Genomic DNA, 18,296 nt, shown 5'->3' with positions numbered 1-18,296 from the left:
TGTGAAATTTGGTGGTGGAGGAATTATGGTGTGGGGTTGTTTATCAGGAGTTGGGCTTGGCCCCTTAGTTCCAGTGAAATTAACTTTGAATGCTCCAGGATACAAAAACATTTTGGACAATTCCATGCTCCCAACCTTGTGCGAACAGTTTGGAGCGGGCACCTTCCTCTTCCAACATGACTGTGCACCAGTGCACAAAGCAAGGTTCATAAAGACATGGATGACAGAGTCTGGTGTGGATGAGCTTGACTGGCCTGCACAGAGTCCTGACCTGAACCCGATAGAACACCTTTGGGATGAATTAGAACGGAGACTGAGAGCCAGGCCTTCTCGACCAACATCAGTGTGTGACCTCACCAATACGCTTTTGGAAGAATGGTGGAAAATTCCTATAAACACATTTCGAAACCTATTGGACAGCCTTCCCAGAAGAGTTGAAGCTGTAATAGCTGCAAAAGGTAGACCAACATCATATTGAACCCTATGGGTTAGGAATGGGATGGCACTTCAAGTTCGTATGTGAGTCAAGGCAGGTGGCCATTCCAGCATGAAAATATTAAACTAATTCAGAAAACTCAGTCGATTTATTTGTCGACATTCTCAAAAAATTATTTTTCGAACACTTTTTGATTTTAAGAATTCCTACTACTTTCACAATTTTTAACAAATTCTGGCATTAAAACGCAAAAAAAACACTTTTGCACATTCGAAATATTCCAAGTTTAGTCAGAATTTCTCATATTCTCTTTCTCAACCCAGTCAAACCATTCCAACATGAAATAGTTTTATTCATTCAGGAAAGGATTGTTATTTACTGACACATTCCCCAAAATCATTACTTTTCCACAATTTCATATTACCATACAAAAAAATCCCATTAAAAATAACATAATAAGTAAGTCAGTAAGTCGGACCCGTTTCCAGTGAGGGTTGGACTCCGTCAAGGCTGCCCTTTGTCACCGATTCTGTTCATAACTTTTATAGACAGCATTTCTAGGCGCAGTCAATGCGTTGAGGGTATCTGGTTTGGTGGCTGCAGAATTAGGTCTCTGCTATTTGCAGATGATGTGGTCCTGATGTCTTCATCTGGCCAAGATCTTCAGCTCTCACTGGATCGGTTCGCAGCCAAGTGTGAAGCGACTGGGATGAGAATCAGCACCTCCAAGTCAGAGTCCATGGTTCTCGCCCGGAAAAGGGTGGAGTGCCATCTCCGGGTTGGGGAGGAGATCTTGCCCCAAGTGGAGGAGTTCAAGTACCTCTGAGTCTTGTTCACGAGTGAGGGAAGAGTGGATCGTGAGATCGACAGGCGGATCAGTGCGGCGTCTTCAGTAATGCGGACACTGTATCGATCCGTTGTGGTGAAAAAGGAGCTGAGCCGGAAGGCAAAGCTCTCAATTCACCGGTCGATCTATGTTCCCATCCTCACCTATGGTCATGAGCTTTGGGTCGTGACCGAAAGGACAAGATCACGGGTACAAGCGGACGAAATTAGTTTCCTCCGCCGGGTGGCGGGGCTCTCCCTTAGAGATAGGGTGAGAAGCTCTGCCATCCGGGAGGAGCTCAAAGTAAAGCCGCTGCTCCTCCACATCGAGAGGAGCCAGATGAGGTGGTTCGGGCATCTGGTCAGGATGCCACCCGAACGCCTCCTTAAGGAGGTGTTTCGGGCACGTCCGACCGGCAGGAGGCTGGCCCGGGAACGCCTCGGGATCCCCCGGGAGGAGCTGGACGAAGTGGCTGGGGAGAGGGATGTCTGGGCTTCCCTGCTTAGGCTGCTGCCCCCGCGACCCGACCTCGGATAAGCGGAAGAAGATGGATGGATGGATGGATAAATAAATAATAATGAATAAATAAATCATACAAATACATACATTTAAAAGAAAAAAAGGAAATGTTTTTACATGTTTCACATTTCTCAATCATTCCGCCATGAAAACATTCATCTTATTCAAACTATTTTCAACTTGCAGTTTCCACTTTTACCGAAACTCTAAATTCTTCCAACCCAATTTTTTGTTACTACATTCACATTTTTAAGCCATTCCAACATGAAAACGTTCAACTCATTTAAAAAACATTCAGATTTTCTATTTTCCACGTAGAATTTTTTTTTCCAGAATGTCACATTTTCCGACACTAAAACTCCAATTAAATATTTATTTATTTTTTTCACATTTATGAAGCCATTTTAACAATCCCAACACTAAAACATTCAGAGTATGAATTTTCAAAATCCCAAAGATTCATGCTTTTCCCATAAATCCACATTTTCCATCCAGTATATGAGTTCATCCTTCACAGACGACCTTCTCCTTAGTTGTATGTCATGCAGTGTTGTACATGTCCACTAGGGGGAGTACTTGGTCTGACTGCAGACTGACTACAGCTGGCAGGGTCAACCAGTTAATATTTAGTTTTTCATTAGAGGGGAATTTAATTTTCGCATCCATTTTAAAAGTATCTATACTGTAGGTACTTTACATGCAATATAGGGTTGTACTGTAAAGCAAAAAGTAATAATTTATATTTTTTATTATTTAAAAAATATATATGTATATATTAACATATTTTATTGAATATACATAGCATATAAATGAATATTGTCTTTTTAAATTATTTTACTTTTTTTAATATGTTTTATTTATGTTATTTTATCTTATTGCATTGTGTTATTGATGACCACATTTGAATATTTTTTCAACAATGTATTATTAAATTGTGTTTAATAATGATTCATTATTTGTTGTATAATGTTGAGCTTTACTACGAAAACAGTTTGTTCAACTGCTTTTATAATGGAGTATTTGTATGCTATTAATGAATTAATATCATGGGAAATGGTTTATCGCGCTTTAATACCTTCAAGGTATTCAAAGCGCTTTGACACTATTTCCACATTCACCCATTCACACACACATTGACACAATGATGGCGGGAGCTGCCATGCAAGGCCCTAACCACGACCCATCAGGAGCAAGGGTGAAGTGTCTTGGCCAAGGACACAACGGATGAGACTCGGATGGCGGAAGCCGGGGCTCGAATCAGGAACCCTCAGGTTGCTGGCAACCGAGCCACAACGTCCCTATAACTTCCATCGATCCATCCATTTTCTACCGCTTGTCCCTCTCGGGGTCGCTTATTTTGTTTCTTTTTCATTTATTCTAATAATATATCCCTAGCTCATAATTTGAAATAGTCCAGAAATGTCCTGTCTATTTTATGTAGGGCTGCATGATGACTTAAATAAATGATAAGAGCAGTGCAATGTAGATATATTTACAAGTTATTCCTGTTTCAAGGACAATGATGTCAATATTTTGTATAACGCCACCCTATTATTGAGGCTTTAAAATGAGCTTTAAAATGTAAAAAAACACACTTTGGGAAATTAACTAGTTTACCTGACACACGTGAATTGCGATATTTTACATAAATTGATAACAAAATATAGAAACAGTTGAGCTGTAATATTTGACACACTATTAAAGCATTACAAGTGTTCAACATCTTTAAAATGAGCTTTAAAAGGTAAAAAACACACTTTTTAAAATCTTACCTGACGCACGCTGCCATTTTGTTGCTTGCGATAGTTTACATAAATTAGTAAGGAAATAAAGTACAAACAGTTGAATTGTTGCATTTGACACCCTGTTAATGCATTACAAGTGTTAAAAGGCTTTGTTTTAAAAGGTAAAACATATCCATCCATCCATTTTCTACCGCTTGTCCCTTTTGGGGTCACGGGAGTCTATCTCAGCTGCATTCAGGCGGTAGGCGGGGTACACCCTGGACAAGTCGCCACCTCATCGCAGGGCCAACACAGATAGACAGACAACATTCACACACTAGGGCCAATTTAGTGTTGCCAAATCAACCTATCCCCAGGTGCATGTCTTTGGAGGTGGGAGGGAGCCAATTACCCGGAGGGAACCCACGCAGTCACGGGGAGAACATGCAAACTCCACACAGAAAGATCCCGAGCCCTGGGATCGAACCCAGGACCTTCGTATTGTGAGGCATACGCACTAACCCCTTGTCCCACCATTCTGCTCCCTCGTGAAGTTTCAAATGTGAAAAACATATAACAAATAGGTAAAACATATACTTTTGGAAATTAGCTAGTTTAAGCTGCCATTTTGTTGAGAGTGATATTTTCTTTCTTTCTTTCTTTAGTTTATTTCGAACATGAACACACTTACAGTATAATACATCACACATCATTTCATATCATTTCACTTTACAACATGTCCGAAAAGGAGTAGGAAGAAGCAAAGCTTATTTAATCCTACCCCTTTCCCACTTCAGAGCGTTTACAAATATATACGTTCATTTACTGACTTCTTTTTGTAGCACAATTACATCCGTGAATGATTAATACAGCAGTTGATGTAATAGATAATTAAGTCAGTCATCATAAACATACTGATATGAACAATATCTTATTTTCAATAACGTTAAAGGTATTTCTCATAATTCTTCTTCTTTGTACTTTGTAAGCACTTTTAATTTGATCAACCTAGTACATTGTTTAACTTCTTTACTTAATCCATTCTATAATGTAATTCCACATACTGATATGCTAGAGGTTTTAAGTGTTGTACATGCATAAACATTTTTTAAATTAGATTTTCCTCTAAGGTTATATTACTCCTCTTTAGTAGAGAAGAATTGTTGTACATTTTTGGGTAGCAGGTTATAGTTTGCTTTGTACATAATTTTAGCTGTTTGCAATTTTACCAAATCATCGAACTTCAATATTTTTGACTCAACAAATAAAGGGTTTGTATGTTCCTTATATCCAACATTATGTATAAGTCTAATTGATCTTTTTTGTAACACGGTTAATGAATGAAGCGCACATTTGTAGTTATTTCCCCATATGTCTTACATAAATTGCTTAAGAAATATGCAAATAACAGCTGAATTGTAATATTTGACACCTTATCAAAGCATTGAAAGTGTTCAAAATCTTTTTAAAAAATTAGCTTTAAAGCTAAGAAAAAAAATAGGGGTTGTAAATAAACTAGCTTACCTGACACTGCCATTTTGGGGAAGTGATATCCTGGGATGGTCACATGACTGTCACATGACCAGCACTCCTTAGTGTTATACATCACAAAGTTGTACAGGACACATTTTGGCACATTTAACGCGTACTTGTTGGTTAATGTTTTGGTTTTAGTTCATAGTTAGGTTGTTATTCCACATATTGATACAAGTACTCGGGGAGAGGAAGGGGACGAAAGGGGCGGGACAAACTAGCTGACCAATCAGGGGAGCTATACGAATGCGTGTGTGTGTGTGTGTGCGTGTGTGTGTGTGTGTGTGTGTGATCAATGCAGAGAGGATAGAGAGTGCAGTTTAGAGAGCAGAATGCCAAGGAGGACACTTAGAGACATGTCTCATGCGTCGTTGTGGGACACAATTGGACTTTTGTGGACTGGATTATAATTAATATTTTTATTCTTAATGATTTCCCGCCATCTTTCAGGCTGTGATTCTTCCAAAGAAGGCAGGGGATGAAGGAAATTAACATTCATTCAACCTAAGGAGGATTTTAAAGCTGTGTTGTTGTTTTTTTGTTTCTCACCCGTCCTGCGATGATCGCGTTCTGGATAGTCTTGTGCGTCATGGAAGGGGTCCTGGCTCAGATCCGCTACTCCGTGCCGGAGGAGGCGGACCACGGCACCTTGGTGGGGAACATCGCCGAGGACTTGGGACTGGACCTGACCAAGCTGGCGTCTCGTCACTTCCAGGTCGTGCCCAGCTCCCGGACGTCGTACTTGGAAGTCAACCTGGAGAACGGAGTCCTGTTCGTGAACGAGAAGATCGACCGAGAGCAAATCTGCAAGCAGAGCGCCAGCTGCCAGCTCAACATGGAGGTGTTCCTGGAGAACCCGCTGGAGCTTTTCCGAGTGGAAATCGAGGTGGCAGACATTAACGACAACCCGCCAAGCTTCCCGGAAGCGGACATCACGGTGGAGATCTCCGAAAGCGCCACGCCAGGCACGCGCTTCCCGCTGGAGAGCGCCGTGGACCCCGACGTGGGCTCCAACTCTTTACGCGCGTACGACATGACCACCAACAACTACTTCCGCCTGGACGTGCACAGCCAGGCGGACGGGACCAAGTTCGCCGAGCTGGTGCTGGAGAAGCCGCTGGACCGGGAGCAGCAGGCGGCTCACAGGTACGTGCTGACGGCGGTGGACGGCGGCCAGCCTCCGCGCACCGGAACCGCGCTGCTGGTCGTTAAAGTTTTGGACTCAAACGACAACGTGCCCGTCTTCCAGCAGCCCGTTTACGGCGTGGAGCTAGCGGAAAACGCGCCCGCGGGCACGCTTGTCATCCAGCTGAACGCCACCGACCTGGACGAGGGTGCGAACGGAGACGTCGTCTACTCCTTCAGCAACCACATCTCCAACCGCGTCAAGGAACTGTTCAGCATCGACGCGCGCACGGGCCGCGTGGAAGTGCGCGGCGAGGTGGACTTTGAGGAGAGCGGCATCTATCAGATCTTTGTCCAAGCCAAGGACATGGGACCCAACGCCGTGCCCGCCCACTGCAAAGTCCTGGTCACCGTTACGGACTTGAACGACAACCCCCCAGAGATCACCTTCAGCACTGTCACTGAGTCCGTGAGTGAAAAAGCACCGCCTGGTACTGTAATTGCTTTGCTGAGTGTGACGGACCTGGACGCAGAAGAGAACGGACAGATTGGCGTGGAGATCCTAGGCGACGTCCCCTTTAAGTTGAAAGCATCATTTAAAAACTATTTCACCATCGTGACCGAAGGACTGCTGGACAGGGAGCAGGCTGAGTCATATTCGGTGACAGTGGTCGCCAGGGATAAAGGGTCACCCTCGCTGACCACAAGCAAGTCAATCAGAGTCCAAGTGTCAGACGATAACGACAACGCGCCCACGTTCTCGCAAAATATATATGATGTATACGTTACGGAGAACAATGTGCCAGGCGCTTACATTCACGCTGTGACGGCTTTGGACCCAGACGTAGGACAGAATGCTCTCATTAGTTATTCCATACTAGAGTGTGACATCCAGGGCATGTCTGTCAAAACCTATGTGTCCATCAACGAGGAGACCGGGTACCTCTACGCGCTCAGGTCCTTTGACTACGAACAATTGAAGGAGTTTATGTTCATGGTTCAGGCCCAAGACGCTGGCAGCCCAGAGCTGTCTACAAATGCCACGGTCAAAGTCATCATCGTGGACCAGAACGACAACGCGCCCCTCGTGTTGGCCCCAGTGGGGAAGAACGGCACCGCCGAGGAGCCTTTGCCCCGCTCCGCTGAGCCGGGGTACCTGGTTACGCGTGTCGTGGCGATGGATGGTGATGATGGCGAGAACGCCAGGCTCTCCTACAGCATCCGTAGAGGAAACGAGAACGGCATGTTCAGGATGGACTGGAGGACTGGGGAACTTCGCACAGCAAGGCGGGTGTCAGCTAAGCGAGACCCCCACAGGCTGTACGACCTGCTGGTTGAGGTCAGAGACCACGGTCAGCCTCCGTTGTCCTCCAGCACCGGCATACTTGTGGTGTTGGTGGACAGCGTGGCGGAGGGTCGAGGTGGCGGTGTCCGAGGAGGCGGCGCCAAGGCCAAAGAAAGCAGTCTGGACCTGACCCTCATCCTCATCATCGCCTTGGGCTCGGTCTCCTTCATCTTCCTGCTGGTCATGATCGTGCTGGCTGTGCGCTGTCAAAAGGACAAAAAACTCAACTTCTACACCTGCCTGACTAGTGACTGCTGCTTGGGCTGCCGTTCCTGCTGCTCGCGGCACGGCCGGGCACGCAAGAAGAAGCTTAGCAAATCTGACATCATGCTGGTGCAAAGTGCTGTGAATGTCAGCGGGGCGGGCACGGTCCAAGTCCCCGTGGAGGAGTCAGGCAGCTTTGGCTCCAGCCATCCAAACCAGAACTATTGTTACCAGGTATGTCTGACTCCTGAGTCCGCCAAAACAGACCTCATGTTCCTAAAGCCGTGTAGTCCGTCTAGGAGCACGGGCACCGAACACAACCCGTGTGGGGCCTTGGTGACCGGTTACACGGACCAGCAGCCTGACATTATATCCAATGGCAGCATATTATCAAACGAGGTAAGACACTTCTCCTGAGCACTTATATAAGTCCTAAATATAATACTGTACGTCCTGCATACGTCGCTTTGTGTGATGTGAACATTAGTAGTTATTTACCATATACTTGTACTTGTACATACATTGCACAAACACACACGTATTCATTGAGTAGAGTACTGTATGCAGCATTGTAGTATTTATTCACTTCGTTTGGTGAGAGGTTTCATATTATGTATACTCATCACAATGTTGGTACTTACACTAGGTCATGGTGTCCAAAGTGTGGTTAATGGGCCATTTGTGGCCCACAGCATGTTTTAGTCTGGCCTGCATCATATTCTAAAACTACAATTCAACATAAAGCATAAATAAAACAGCAGAGATTGAAAGAAGAGCATGATATAATGAGAAAAAGTAAATACTACTAACAGTAATACTACTAATAATATACACTAATAAATACTTTGTCGCCTACTTTTTTAAACAAAGCAAACTTTTTTCTTCTAATATAATTTACCTTTGAACATACAGGGTTTCCCCTACACGTAATAGAATGTGGCGCAGCCAGGACATTTTTATTGAAAATAAGGTTTATTGATTTTTTTTACTTGAAAACAATTTTAAAGTAATATATTATATTGTAGCCCCCAGAAGGAATCACACAAAGTCCGACGGTAGTTTTAACTTTTATCACCAATCTTATGTTAACAAACGGCAAAATTCCAACAAGTTTTACCTCCCGTGCAAACACTTTTGTCTCTGTGCTTCCCCGGACACACAACAACACTTCCTCACATAAAAAATTAACATTAGTTGGTCTTTACAGTACGATTTGATATATATAACCGATTATGTGTGCACTATTGACAAATGATGTACCGAAAACTCGACCACCGAAAATATACTTTGATCACCGAAAACCTACCGAAACCGGATGTAAACAAAAGGCACGCCGTTGTCTGGAGCGTTGTCAACATGTCTGCGATGTGGACGTAATTTTTATATATATTGCAGATATGCCCACAGACAGCCATCTACAAAATGTGCAAATATTAAGAGTAAGTTCAACTCGAGCAATAGTGTGAAGCAAGTGTGACGGCATGCTCGCTTCAGCTCTCTTCTTTCGTCAGCGACATTGTGGGACAGAAGTAGTCTCTAAACACGAGTACATTTTACACCAGAAGAAGATGCTAGATTTGAAGCTAGTTTTTAATAAAAAAGGTTGTTCAAATTGAAAAAATCTCAACAAAATACATTGGACAAACAATTTAAAAAATGGTGAAACGATAAAAAATACATATATATATTTTAATATTAATTATTAATAACACATTCGTTTTAAATTTATGTATACTTTTTTTAGCCTTTTGGAAGAAAATCTTATCACAGCAAATTACTCGTTGACGTCATGGTGACCACGCCCATAACCACGCCCCCACCGCCACTGGTGTCTTGGCAGTTTAGGGGAAACCCTGACATATCTAACTTTAGTTGACTTTGGCCTTTTTCTACAGCACATTTTTATTGGCCTCTTTACATCCTAAAAATAGAATAAATCAAGTAAAAACATATCAAAAAATGCCAAAAGAGAGACCAAAAAGGTGTAGTGTAACAACAAAAACTAATAATAACATACTTTTTCTCCTACAACACAAAACTGGTATGCTGGCTGTTTTATTTTAAATTATATAACTTTATATTTATTTACAGTACATTTATAGCCTGGGGTCTCATTTAGAATTTTTTAAACATTACAGCAAAAATATCACACACAAAAAAGCAAAAATTAGGTATGTTATTATAACTGTAGAAATGTTTACATTAATACGATAAATTATAGTAAGGTTCTTCACCTACAGGTTATTACCGTCTTCGTTAGGGTTGGGTATCGTTTGAATTCGAACGATTCCGATTCCGATTCCTGACAATTCTCGATTCCGATTCTTTTAAGAGGCAGGGTCAAAAAAAAGTTTTGGATATTTTAAATGAGCTAGCTAACCTACATACAGTCTTTCTGAATGAAATAGTCTGACATTCTCCATCAATTTTAATTCTATTAACTTTTTATGAACTTTACTATAAATTCCTCACAGGGCTGTTTTCAACCAGAATATAAATATCAAATCTATGAACTTGAATATAAATATTATAAATACATTTTCACAGGGGTACACTTTCCTCAAGAGAGCTTTATTTTTGAAAACCTCATGAAAACACATTTACACTTAAGTGTATGATGCTGCAGGAAACCTCATGAAAACACATTTACACACACAAGTGTATGATGCTGCAGGTACTTAAACATGTTACCGTGCTCCCACTGATGGGCTAACCTGGTGCAGAAAAGCAAATAAACAATAAGAAACAACTTGCAAAACCCAGTCCAGATTAGCAGCAGGTACAGTATAAAATCAGAGACAGTTTTTGTTTAGGAAAATGACCATATCCGCCTTCTCAGGCAGGATGCGTGAGCGTTCTGGACAGATAGTGTCTCCTGCTGTGGAAAATACACGTTCGCTGGGTGTGGAAGAAGCTTGAAGGCATAAATAGGAGAAAGCGAGATCTGACAGCAGGAGGAGGACGGTCGGCGCAGCGTGTCGAAGACGGGACATGCATATATTTGTACTTCATGAACTCGGAGGTGCTTCATCATGTTCGACGTGCACCCTCCTAAGCACGAAACAGTCCTGTCGCACGTGTTATATTTTGCCGATATTTCATTTTTTTTAGTAAAATAAAGCCACACTTTCGACCGCCGACGCCCGCTATCCATGCTTGACTGACTCGCTCGGCTACATAGGCTCGGCTATGCTAACAGTTCCGGCGGTGGGCGCTTCTTCGTTGGTGTTCAGCGGCTTCTTCTTCCGGTCGGCGGACTTATTCTTTTTTTCCGGCCGGCGGACTGGGTATCGAAACCAGGAATCGAAATTTAAACTTTTGAACGATTCCGGGAGAATCGGAAAGTTAGTCCCGGTTCCACTCGATACTCGATACCCAACCCTAGTCTTCGTTATCATGAACAACCTGTATATATCTATTATACTGAAATGTTGTCTGACTCAAAGGAGAGTATTCAAAAAGAAGACATAATGAAACGTTAAAGTACAGCCTTTATGTTCAGTGTGAACATCTTATTTGTTTAGACAGTAATGTGTTCACACAGGGTGAGATTGGGCTATGTTGTTTCTTAATGGGGAAAGACTAGAATGTCTCTTGTTTTCATGCTTGCTGTTAGGCGAGCTAACAAGCTAACGCCTGTCAATCCATAAGTTTATCCAAGTGTGGTTATCAATCACAGCTTTTCGATAATTACAACTTTATACGGTACTATAATACTCACCGTTGGGAGTTCAACTGCAGTTATCAACATTACCTTTTATCGTTACATCCCAAGTTGGGTCCTACACAGTTTTTATACTTTAAGTATTGTACTTATTACACACTGTCTATTTAATTGTAAAGTGCATCTCAGTTGTAGGTTTAATTGCCAAATTAGGAGGTGTTGAAATTGCCCCATAAAATCGCTAATGCTAATTAGCAGCATGTATACGGCAAATCCAATGTAAATTAGCTTTGAGATAACGCATTTGTATTTTCATGTATTTTATGTTGAAATGTCACAAGGAAGTTATTTTGCATTTCATGTACCAGTAAGTTATATTGACATACCTTATTTCTGCATGAGCATCTGAAAGCACCTGCTTTGAAGTAAAAATTGTTAAAAAAAACTCTCAAATGGAGACAACCTGTGATCTGTCTACTAAGCTAGGAAGAAGAGACGTTAGCAGGAACACAACAGACTGCTTGTATTGGACGTTTAAGATGCAAGCCGATCATTTTTTACTAATGTCAGACCAATATCAATATCAGATCAGGACACCTGTAATTAATAACATTAACATTTGTTGTCCCCCATAGGCCATAACACAAAGCTAAGACACAGGCTTTTTTCGAAGCATTGTATTACATTAGAGTGTTTTTAGCCAGTAACACAATACAAATATTAAAATGGTCCACACACCATTTCATTTTTATAAGAATGTGACCTTCGGTGGAAAAAGTTTGGACACTCCTGATATACATGGACTATCTCTGACAAGCGTTTTTGCAAAGATGTCAAGTGCTCCTGTCATATAAATGATCTAACCACCAGCAGCGCTTCATTGCTTGTGGTTTGATTTATGACTATATTAAGAGTTAAGATATGACACATCCTTTCCTTGACATTATAAAATAAATTAAAGCTGCAAGCAGCGTTGAACTTGTCCTCGTCCCTGTTGCACCGCAGGGTTCACGCAAGTCGGTCGGCACGCACGACGCTTGCAGTCACGTCCTTCCCGACGCCATGACCCACCACCAAAATTTCGGGACCCCCAAAACATAAATTTTTCCGCCATACCTGAATAAATATGGGGACTTTTCAATAGGGCCCGCAAGGGCCCTACATTGCACCTGCGGGGGCTTGCTCCGCTGCTCGGGCCCTAAAAAAAATAGAATAAAATAAAGTCACTTCAGACTATCATCCTCATTTGTAGCAATTAGGATCAAGATCTGAACTTGTGAAACCGAGTTATTAACATTTTGTATTTTGTGGCAAACCATTAGATCAAAATTTGACACCTTGCCACACCCGCATCTTATGGCGTAGCAGTGTTTCCCCTTAATATAATTGAATGTGGTGCGCCGCCACTGCATTTTCATTGCTACCACACCTTGAAAATATATATATATATATATATATATATATATTTTTTTTTTTTTTTTTACTTGAAAACAAATTAAATTAATATAACATATTCTAGCCCCCAGAAGAAATCACACAAAGTATTACGCTACTTAACTTTTATTACCAATGTTATGATTAAAAACCACAATTCCAACAGGTTTTACCTCCTGTGTAAACAGTTTTGTCTCCGTGCTTCCTCATTCTCCGCATATCACTTTTCAGGCACGGACCGTGTGTTTGCAAACATGAAAAAAGCTGACATCAAATCCAAACTACGCAAACATAAAACATTGCCATCAGCTGGTCGTTACAGTATGAATTGGTATACATAGCCTATTATTTAAGCACTATTGACAAGTGATGTACCGAAAATTCGACCACCGGATAAATACTTTGATTACTGAAAACCGCGCTTGCAAAACTGGTTGTAAACGAAAGGCACGCCATTGTCTGGAGTGTTGTCAGCATATCTGCAATGTTGACGTAATTTTTATTTATCGCATATATACCTGTTGACAGTGATCTGCACAATGTGCTAATATTAAGAGGACTGGCGGCTTTTAAGGAGAGAAAGTCTGACAAGAGTAACAGCGTGAAGCAAGTGTGACGTCATGCTCGCTGCAGCTCGCCTCTTTGTCAGGGACATCGAGGAACAGAAGTAGAGTTGCTAAACATAACTACATTTTGTAATAATACCTGAAAAAGATGCTAGATTTGTTGCTAGTTGTTTTTAATTAAACAAACTAACTACAAAGTACATAGGACAATAGTCAGCAACAATTGAAAATATGGCAAAACAATTAAAAAAAAAAAAATGTTAATACTAATTGAATACTAACCCCCACAGCCTCAGGTATCTTGGCAGTGTTGCGGAAAACCCTGCGCAGGCAATATTTTTTCGCAATTTATCATCACCTCTTTGTGTAGTATCTGTAATTTTACCCGTGACTCATTTGGCCAAAGTCCCAAAGAGGAGTTTGTAAAAGTACGACCCCTTTTTTTCACAGAAAAATGGCCAAAAACCATCAGATCAAAGTTTGGTGCCATGCCACGCCCACATCTTATGGAATAAGCAAAATTTGTTTCCACTTTAGCATCGCCTATATGTGTAGTACCTGTAATCCTAATTCCAACTCATTTGGTCAAAGTCCCTAGGAAAAGTTTGTTAATGTACGACCCCTTTTTTTCGCTGAAAAATTGAATACGAAAACCAAAATGGCCGACTTTGTTTTCGATTTCAGGTATGGGTTCCTTAGATTTTTATGTGCGTCCTGTCATGATAGACATCTCCTGCGGTTTTCGAGTCGATGCTTGAAACTAGCAGGAGGTGCTATTTTCTTCTAATTTTAAAGGTGGTGCTAGAGATATCGGGACCCGCAAAATATAAAATTGTTCACCATTGTTCACTACCTGCAAAATATAGGGCCCTTTCGTGCATGTTAAGTGCCTCAAATAGGCGTTCAAACATATAGAAGCAAAACACAGCAATTTCAATAGAGCCCTTGCGGTGCTCCGCATCGCCCCTGCGGGGATTGCTCCGCTACTCAGGCCCTAATAACAGAAATATCACCTTAGCTTTCTGAAAACCCCTGAATAATTTAGTTGAAACACCTGGCTCTAAGACAGGGGTGTCACACCTTTTTTCCACCGAGGTATGCATGCTGAAACATTTAAGTATGCGGTGGGGCACTTTGATACATTTTGTACTTTAAAGATGCTAAAACCAATGCAATGTACATCAGAATATGCTAACTTATTTGACAAAACATTGTTATCTGACAAAGCAAAGAGTTGTTCACATTATATGTAATATACCTCATAAATAATGAATTCATTTAGCATTAATTTTCAGAACATGATGAAGGCTAATTAAAAACTTGGCTGAAAATGGCAGCAATTTGGACATCACTGCCCATATGTCCATTTAAAAAAAATAGCAAAGATTTGTATGCATTTCGGCCTTTTACCCACACAAAACGTAAGTTTGTGTTGATAAGAATGAAGCTTCAGGAAAAGTTGACATTTCTCTTTGATATTCTCTTTGAAAACTTTCAGCAGTTATTAAGTGTGTTGAACATATGCTGCTTGCATGGTGCATTTCGGAGCGAACATGGAACATGATGCTTTTATCAAATGATGCACGCTGAACCTTGACCTCTTTTTCAGACAAAACACCAGCGAGCAGAGCTCAGCTACCTGGTTGACAGACCAAGACGAGTTAACAGGTAAACATGAAGCGCTATCTCCCGTATTCCAGCTATGACCAGTCAGCAACCTTTTTATTTACTGACACGTTTACGCTTAACCTTTTATAACCTTTCGCCCTCAATAAATCACAGCCAATAGTAGGAAATAAATAAAATATTTAATAGATATCGTTACACCATCCATCCAGTATTTTTGCCTGATTATAATTGTGATAAAAAATTAAGTCATTTATTGATCTTTAATATTTCAAGTATCATTTTTAACATTATGACCAATACTGCCCCTGTAACCACTTGGTATTGGATCAATACCCAATTTTATAGTATCGGCCAAAACTAATGTAAAGTACCCAAACAACAGAATAATAAGTGCTGATTATATTTTAACAGAAGTGTAGATAGAACCATGTTACAACAGAAAGTATTCGTAGTTAACAGTAGCTTAATTATATTTTTGGGAAAAAAATAATACACCCACAAATCATGCAATATTTTACCACATACGTCAGAAGCTAAATTAGGAGCCTTTGTAAATCGTTCTGAAATTATTCTAACATAATTTACATACCAAGGAATATATATTAATCAAATGAGGCTGCAATAAATATTGCGATATAGATTTTAGGCCATAATGTCCATCCCTAGTTGATAGCTGTGTTGTTGACATCCAAGAAGTTGTGGAATGAAATTATTCTTCTATTTCTTCTCTTTGGTTGAAGCTCGGCGTTCCAGGAGGCAGACCTGGTCAGCTCCAAAGACAGCGGTCATGGAGACAGCGAGCAGGGTGACAGTGATCACGATGCCACCAACCGAGGCATCTCTACTGGTAAAAAGCGATGTGTTTGCTTCAAAGATGTGTGTGTTGATGCTGGGCAGCATGTGGCTTCTATTGATAGTGTTGCTTGGAGGCTGCTTGTAATTAGACAAAATGGAAGCCAGCATCATGTGGTGCATTCACACAACAAACAGCTTTTGTCCCGAGTGTTGATGACTTGGAAACGTCGACATTGTTCCACCCTGCTTCAGGCACCGATGAAGGAAATGATGACGGTCCCTGTGGATTTCCTCCACATCTTCGCTCCTGCATGGAACATTGATTATGTTCTTAGGGGGTCATATTTCCTGTTCATTTAAACCAATGGTGTCTTAAAGGTCATTTTGCTTGGGGTTTTTTGGCCTTTGTCATATTATAAAAATAGAATTATTGACTTTTTAACTAGATTTATGATTAGATATGACACTTATTTGCTTTGTCAGACATGAAACATAGCTAATTTGTTATTGTTGTTGTTCCTGTTCAGTTAGCTTTGCATAGTGGTCCTCAAACTGCACTTCCTAACCAGAGTATATCACTGATTTATTACATTCAAAACACTTCTCATATGTACTGCTCTTTTTTCAAACAAATGGAAATACAAACACGTACAAAATAAATGAAATATAATTTGCGCATTGACACATAAAATAACGATTTAATTAAAGTTCCCTTTTTTATTACTTATATAATTATAATAGAGACTTGTAGGCAAGCACATAAGCCACCTAAAGGCAAGCACAAATTAGTTTATACTTTTTTAATGGATTTTTTTACATTCTGTCTTTCTTTGTTAAAATAAAGCAAGCATAACATTGTTTCCCCCAGCGTGCCAATATACTTGTGCTGGGGGACGTGGTCAATATGACTCCATCATATACAGTAATTTGCATCATCGGCAATGATGCATATATTTTCTTAAACTTACTTACTTTGGTCGAGCTCCCCCTCGAACCAAAGATGATTGCTCTCTCCATTTCACTCTGTCCACCATAGCTGCCTTGATGTATCCCATAGATATGCGCGGATAGGCAATTATTTCATCCGCAACAGCATCACAAAAGTTGTCATCCACCCGCCATCCACCCGAACCAACATTTTATCAAAACCACACCCGCCCGCCACCCGCCCGTTGTTATATATCTAATATAGACGATGCAAGGCATTAGTGAGGTTAGAAAGCTTTTGCCTGTTAAAGAAAGGAGACTGATCCAATGCAGCAGAGACATTCAATGCGTGCCACGCATTAATAACTCTTGGCCACGCATTAGTGGCTAACAGATATTAATGCGTGATAATATTATTTATCATTATTATAATATTATTGTCATTTCCATTAAGAAAGTGTTAACTATTGTTGCCAATGCCCTCAGATCAGGAGTGCGTTCACACTTTGTGTGCGCAGTTGCAGCAAACAGAACGATGCTTTTAAGAAGTTAAAAAAATGTTTTAGAAAGACTAGGCCTATATTTTCGTTAGGTAAAAAAAAAATTCTGAATTTATTTAAATGAATATTAACTTGTTAACGTTATAATGCTCAAATAAGGACGAGGGCGGGGTGCACAGTGAAACAGTGAACAATTTTGCGACAAAGATGAACCTTTATTGATTGATCTGCAGCCGTGACAAAATATCAGACAATCTCCATTGTCAACGACAGGCAAGAAAATAAAGATAAACACATAGCCTATGTTGTAGGCATAGGCATAGGCTCATACGTTTTTAAGTTGAAATAAAAAAATAAATAAAAAATGTGCCTCATAAGCCTTAGGCTGTCAATCACGCGCACAAACTTAAATTATACAATAACATATGTATGTCATCCCTATTTAAACAAAAATTAATTAAATAAATAATAATAATAAATGACCTGCAACTTATTGGCCAAGGCAAATAGCTGAAAGGGGGAAATCAAACCCATCAGACTGCACTTTATCATCAAACTTGAATTATAATGAAAATAGACGGTCGCGACAAACAAAGCAGGCTAAATAGCCTTACATTGTAGCCAATCGGAGATGCGCTTCACTTGAAAGCGAGGCCAAATAATTAACACACAGTAGTATATCTCAAATAGAAAAAAAACACAATAAACAACGCAATTGCCTTAATTCCTTTGCATTGTAGTGCGCCCACGTACCATGTTTGCTGCCGGCGTTGCCATCTTTTTCTTTTTTTCTTCTTCTTCTGTTGTGTTGTGTTGTGTTGTGCTGCAGTGCCTGATGAATAATTGACTGTTTGAAAGAGTGCTGCTCGTTTTTCGTATGTGGGTAACAACATTTAACTATGTATATATATTTCCGAATTGGTTCAACCGCCACCCGCCCGAATCTATTTAAAATCTATTTTTTTGGTCATGTCACCCGCCCGACCCGCGGTTTATCCGCGGACTCCGCGGTTGTGTCCGCAAACCGTGCATCTCTAGTATCCCAACACATTTTCTTTAATAAATGTTA

The 18,296-nt window shown here is 40.8% G+C and overlaps 1 protein-coding gene across 3 annotated transcripts in view; it reads left to right on the top strand.

The window, feature by feature from the left end:
- The first annotated feature begins 5,322 nt into the window (after window positions 1-5,322).
- pcdh10b (protocadherin 10b) overlaps window positions 5,323-18,296 on the top strand; it is a 57,277-nt gene continuing 44,303 nt past the window's right edge. For all 3 annotated transcript variants that reach the window (XM_062045345.1, XM_062045346.1, XM_062045344.1), the window contains exons 1-3: window positions 5,323-8,111; window positions 14,986-15,044; window positions 15,746-15,852. In XM_062045345.1, the coding sequence (XP_061901329.1) occupies window positions 5,598-8,111; window positions 14,986-15,044; window positions 15,746-15,852 (2,680 nt within the window). In that variant the 5' untranslated portion in view covers window positions 5,323-5,597. The remainder of the gene's footprint in view (window positions 8,112-14,985; window positions 15,045-15,745; window positions 15,853-18,296) is intronic.

This window comes from Entelurus aequoreus, linkage group LG04 (assembly GCF_033978785.1).
Source record: "Entelurus aequoreus isolate RoL-2023_Sb linkage group LG04, RoL_Eaeq_v1.1, whole genome shotgun sequence".
NCBI classification, from domain to species: domain Eukaryota; kingdom Metazoa; phylum Chordata; class Actinopteri; order Syngnathiformes; family Syngnathidae; genus Entelurus; species Entelurus aequoreus.
Note: the sequence above shows the minus strand (reverse complement) of the source record. Positions and strands in the feature narration are given on the sequence as shown.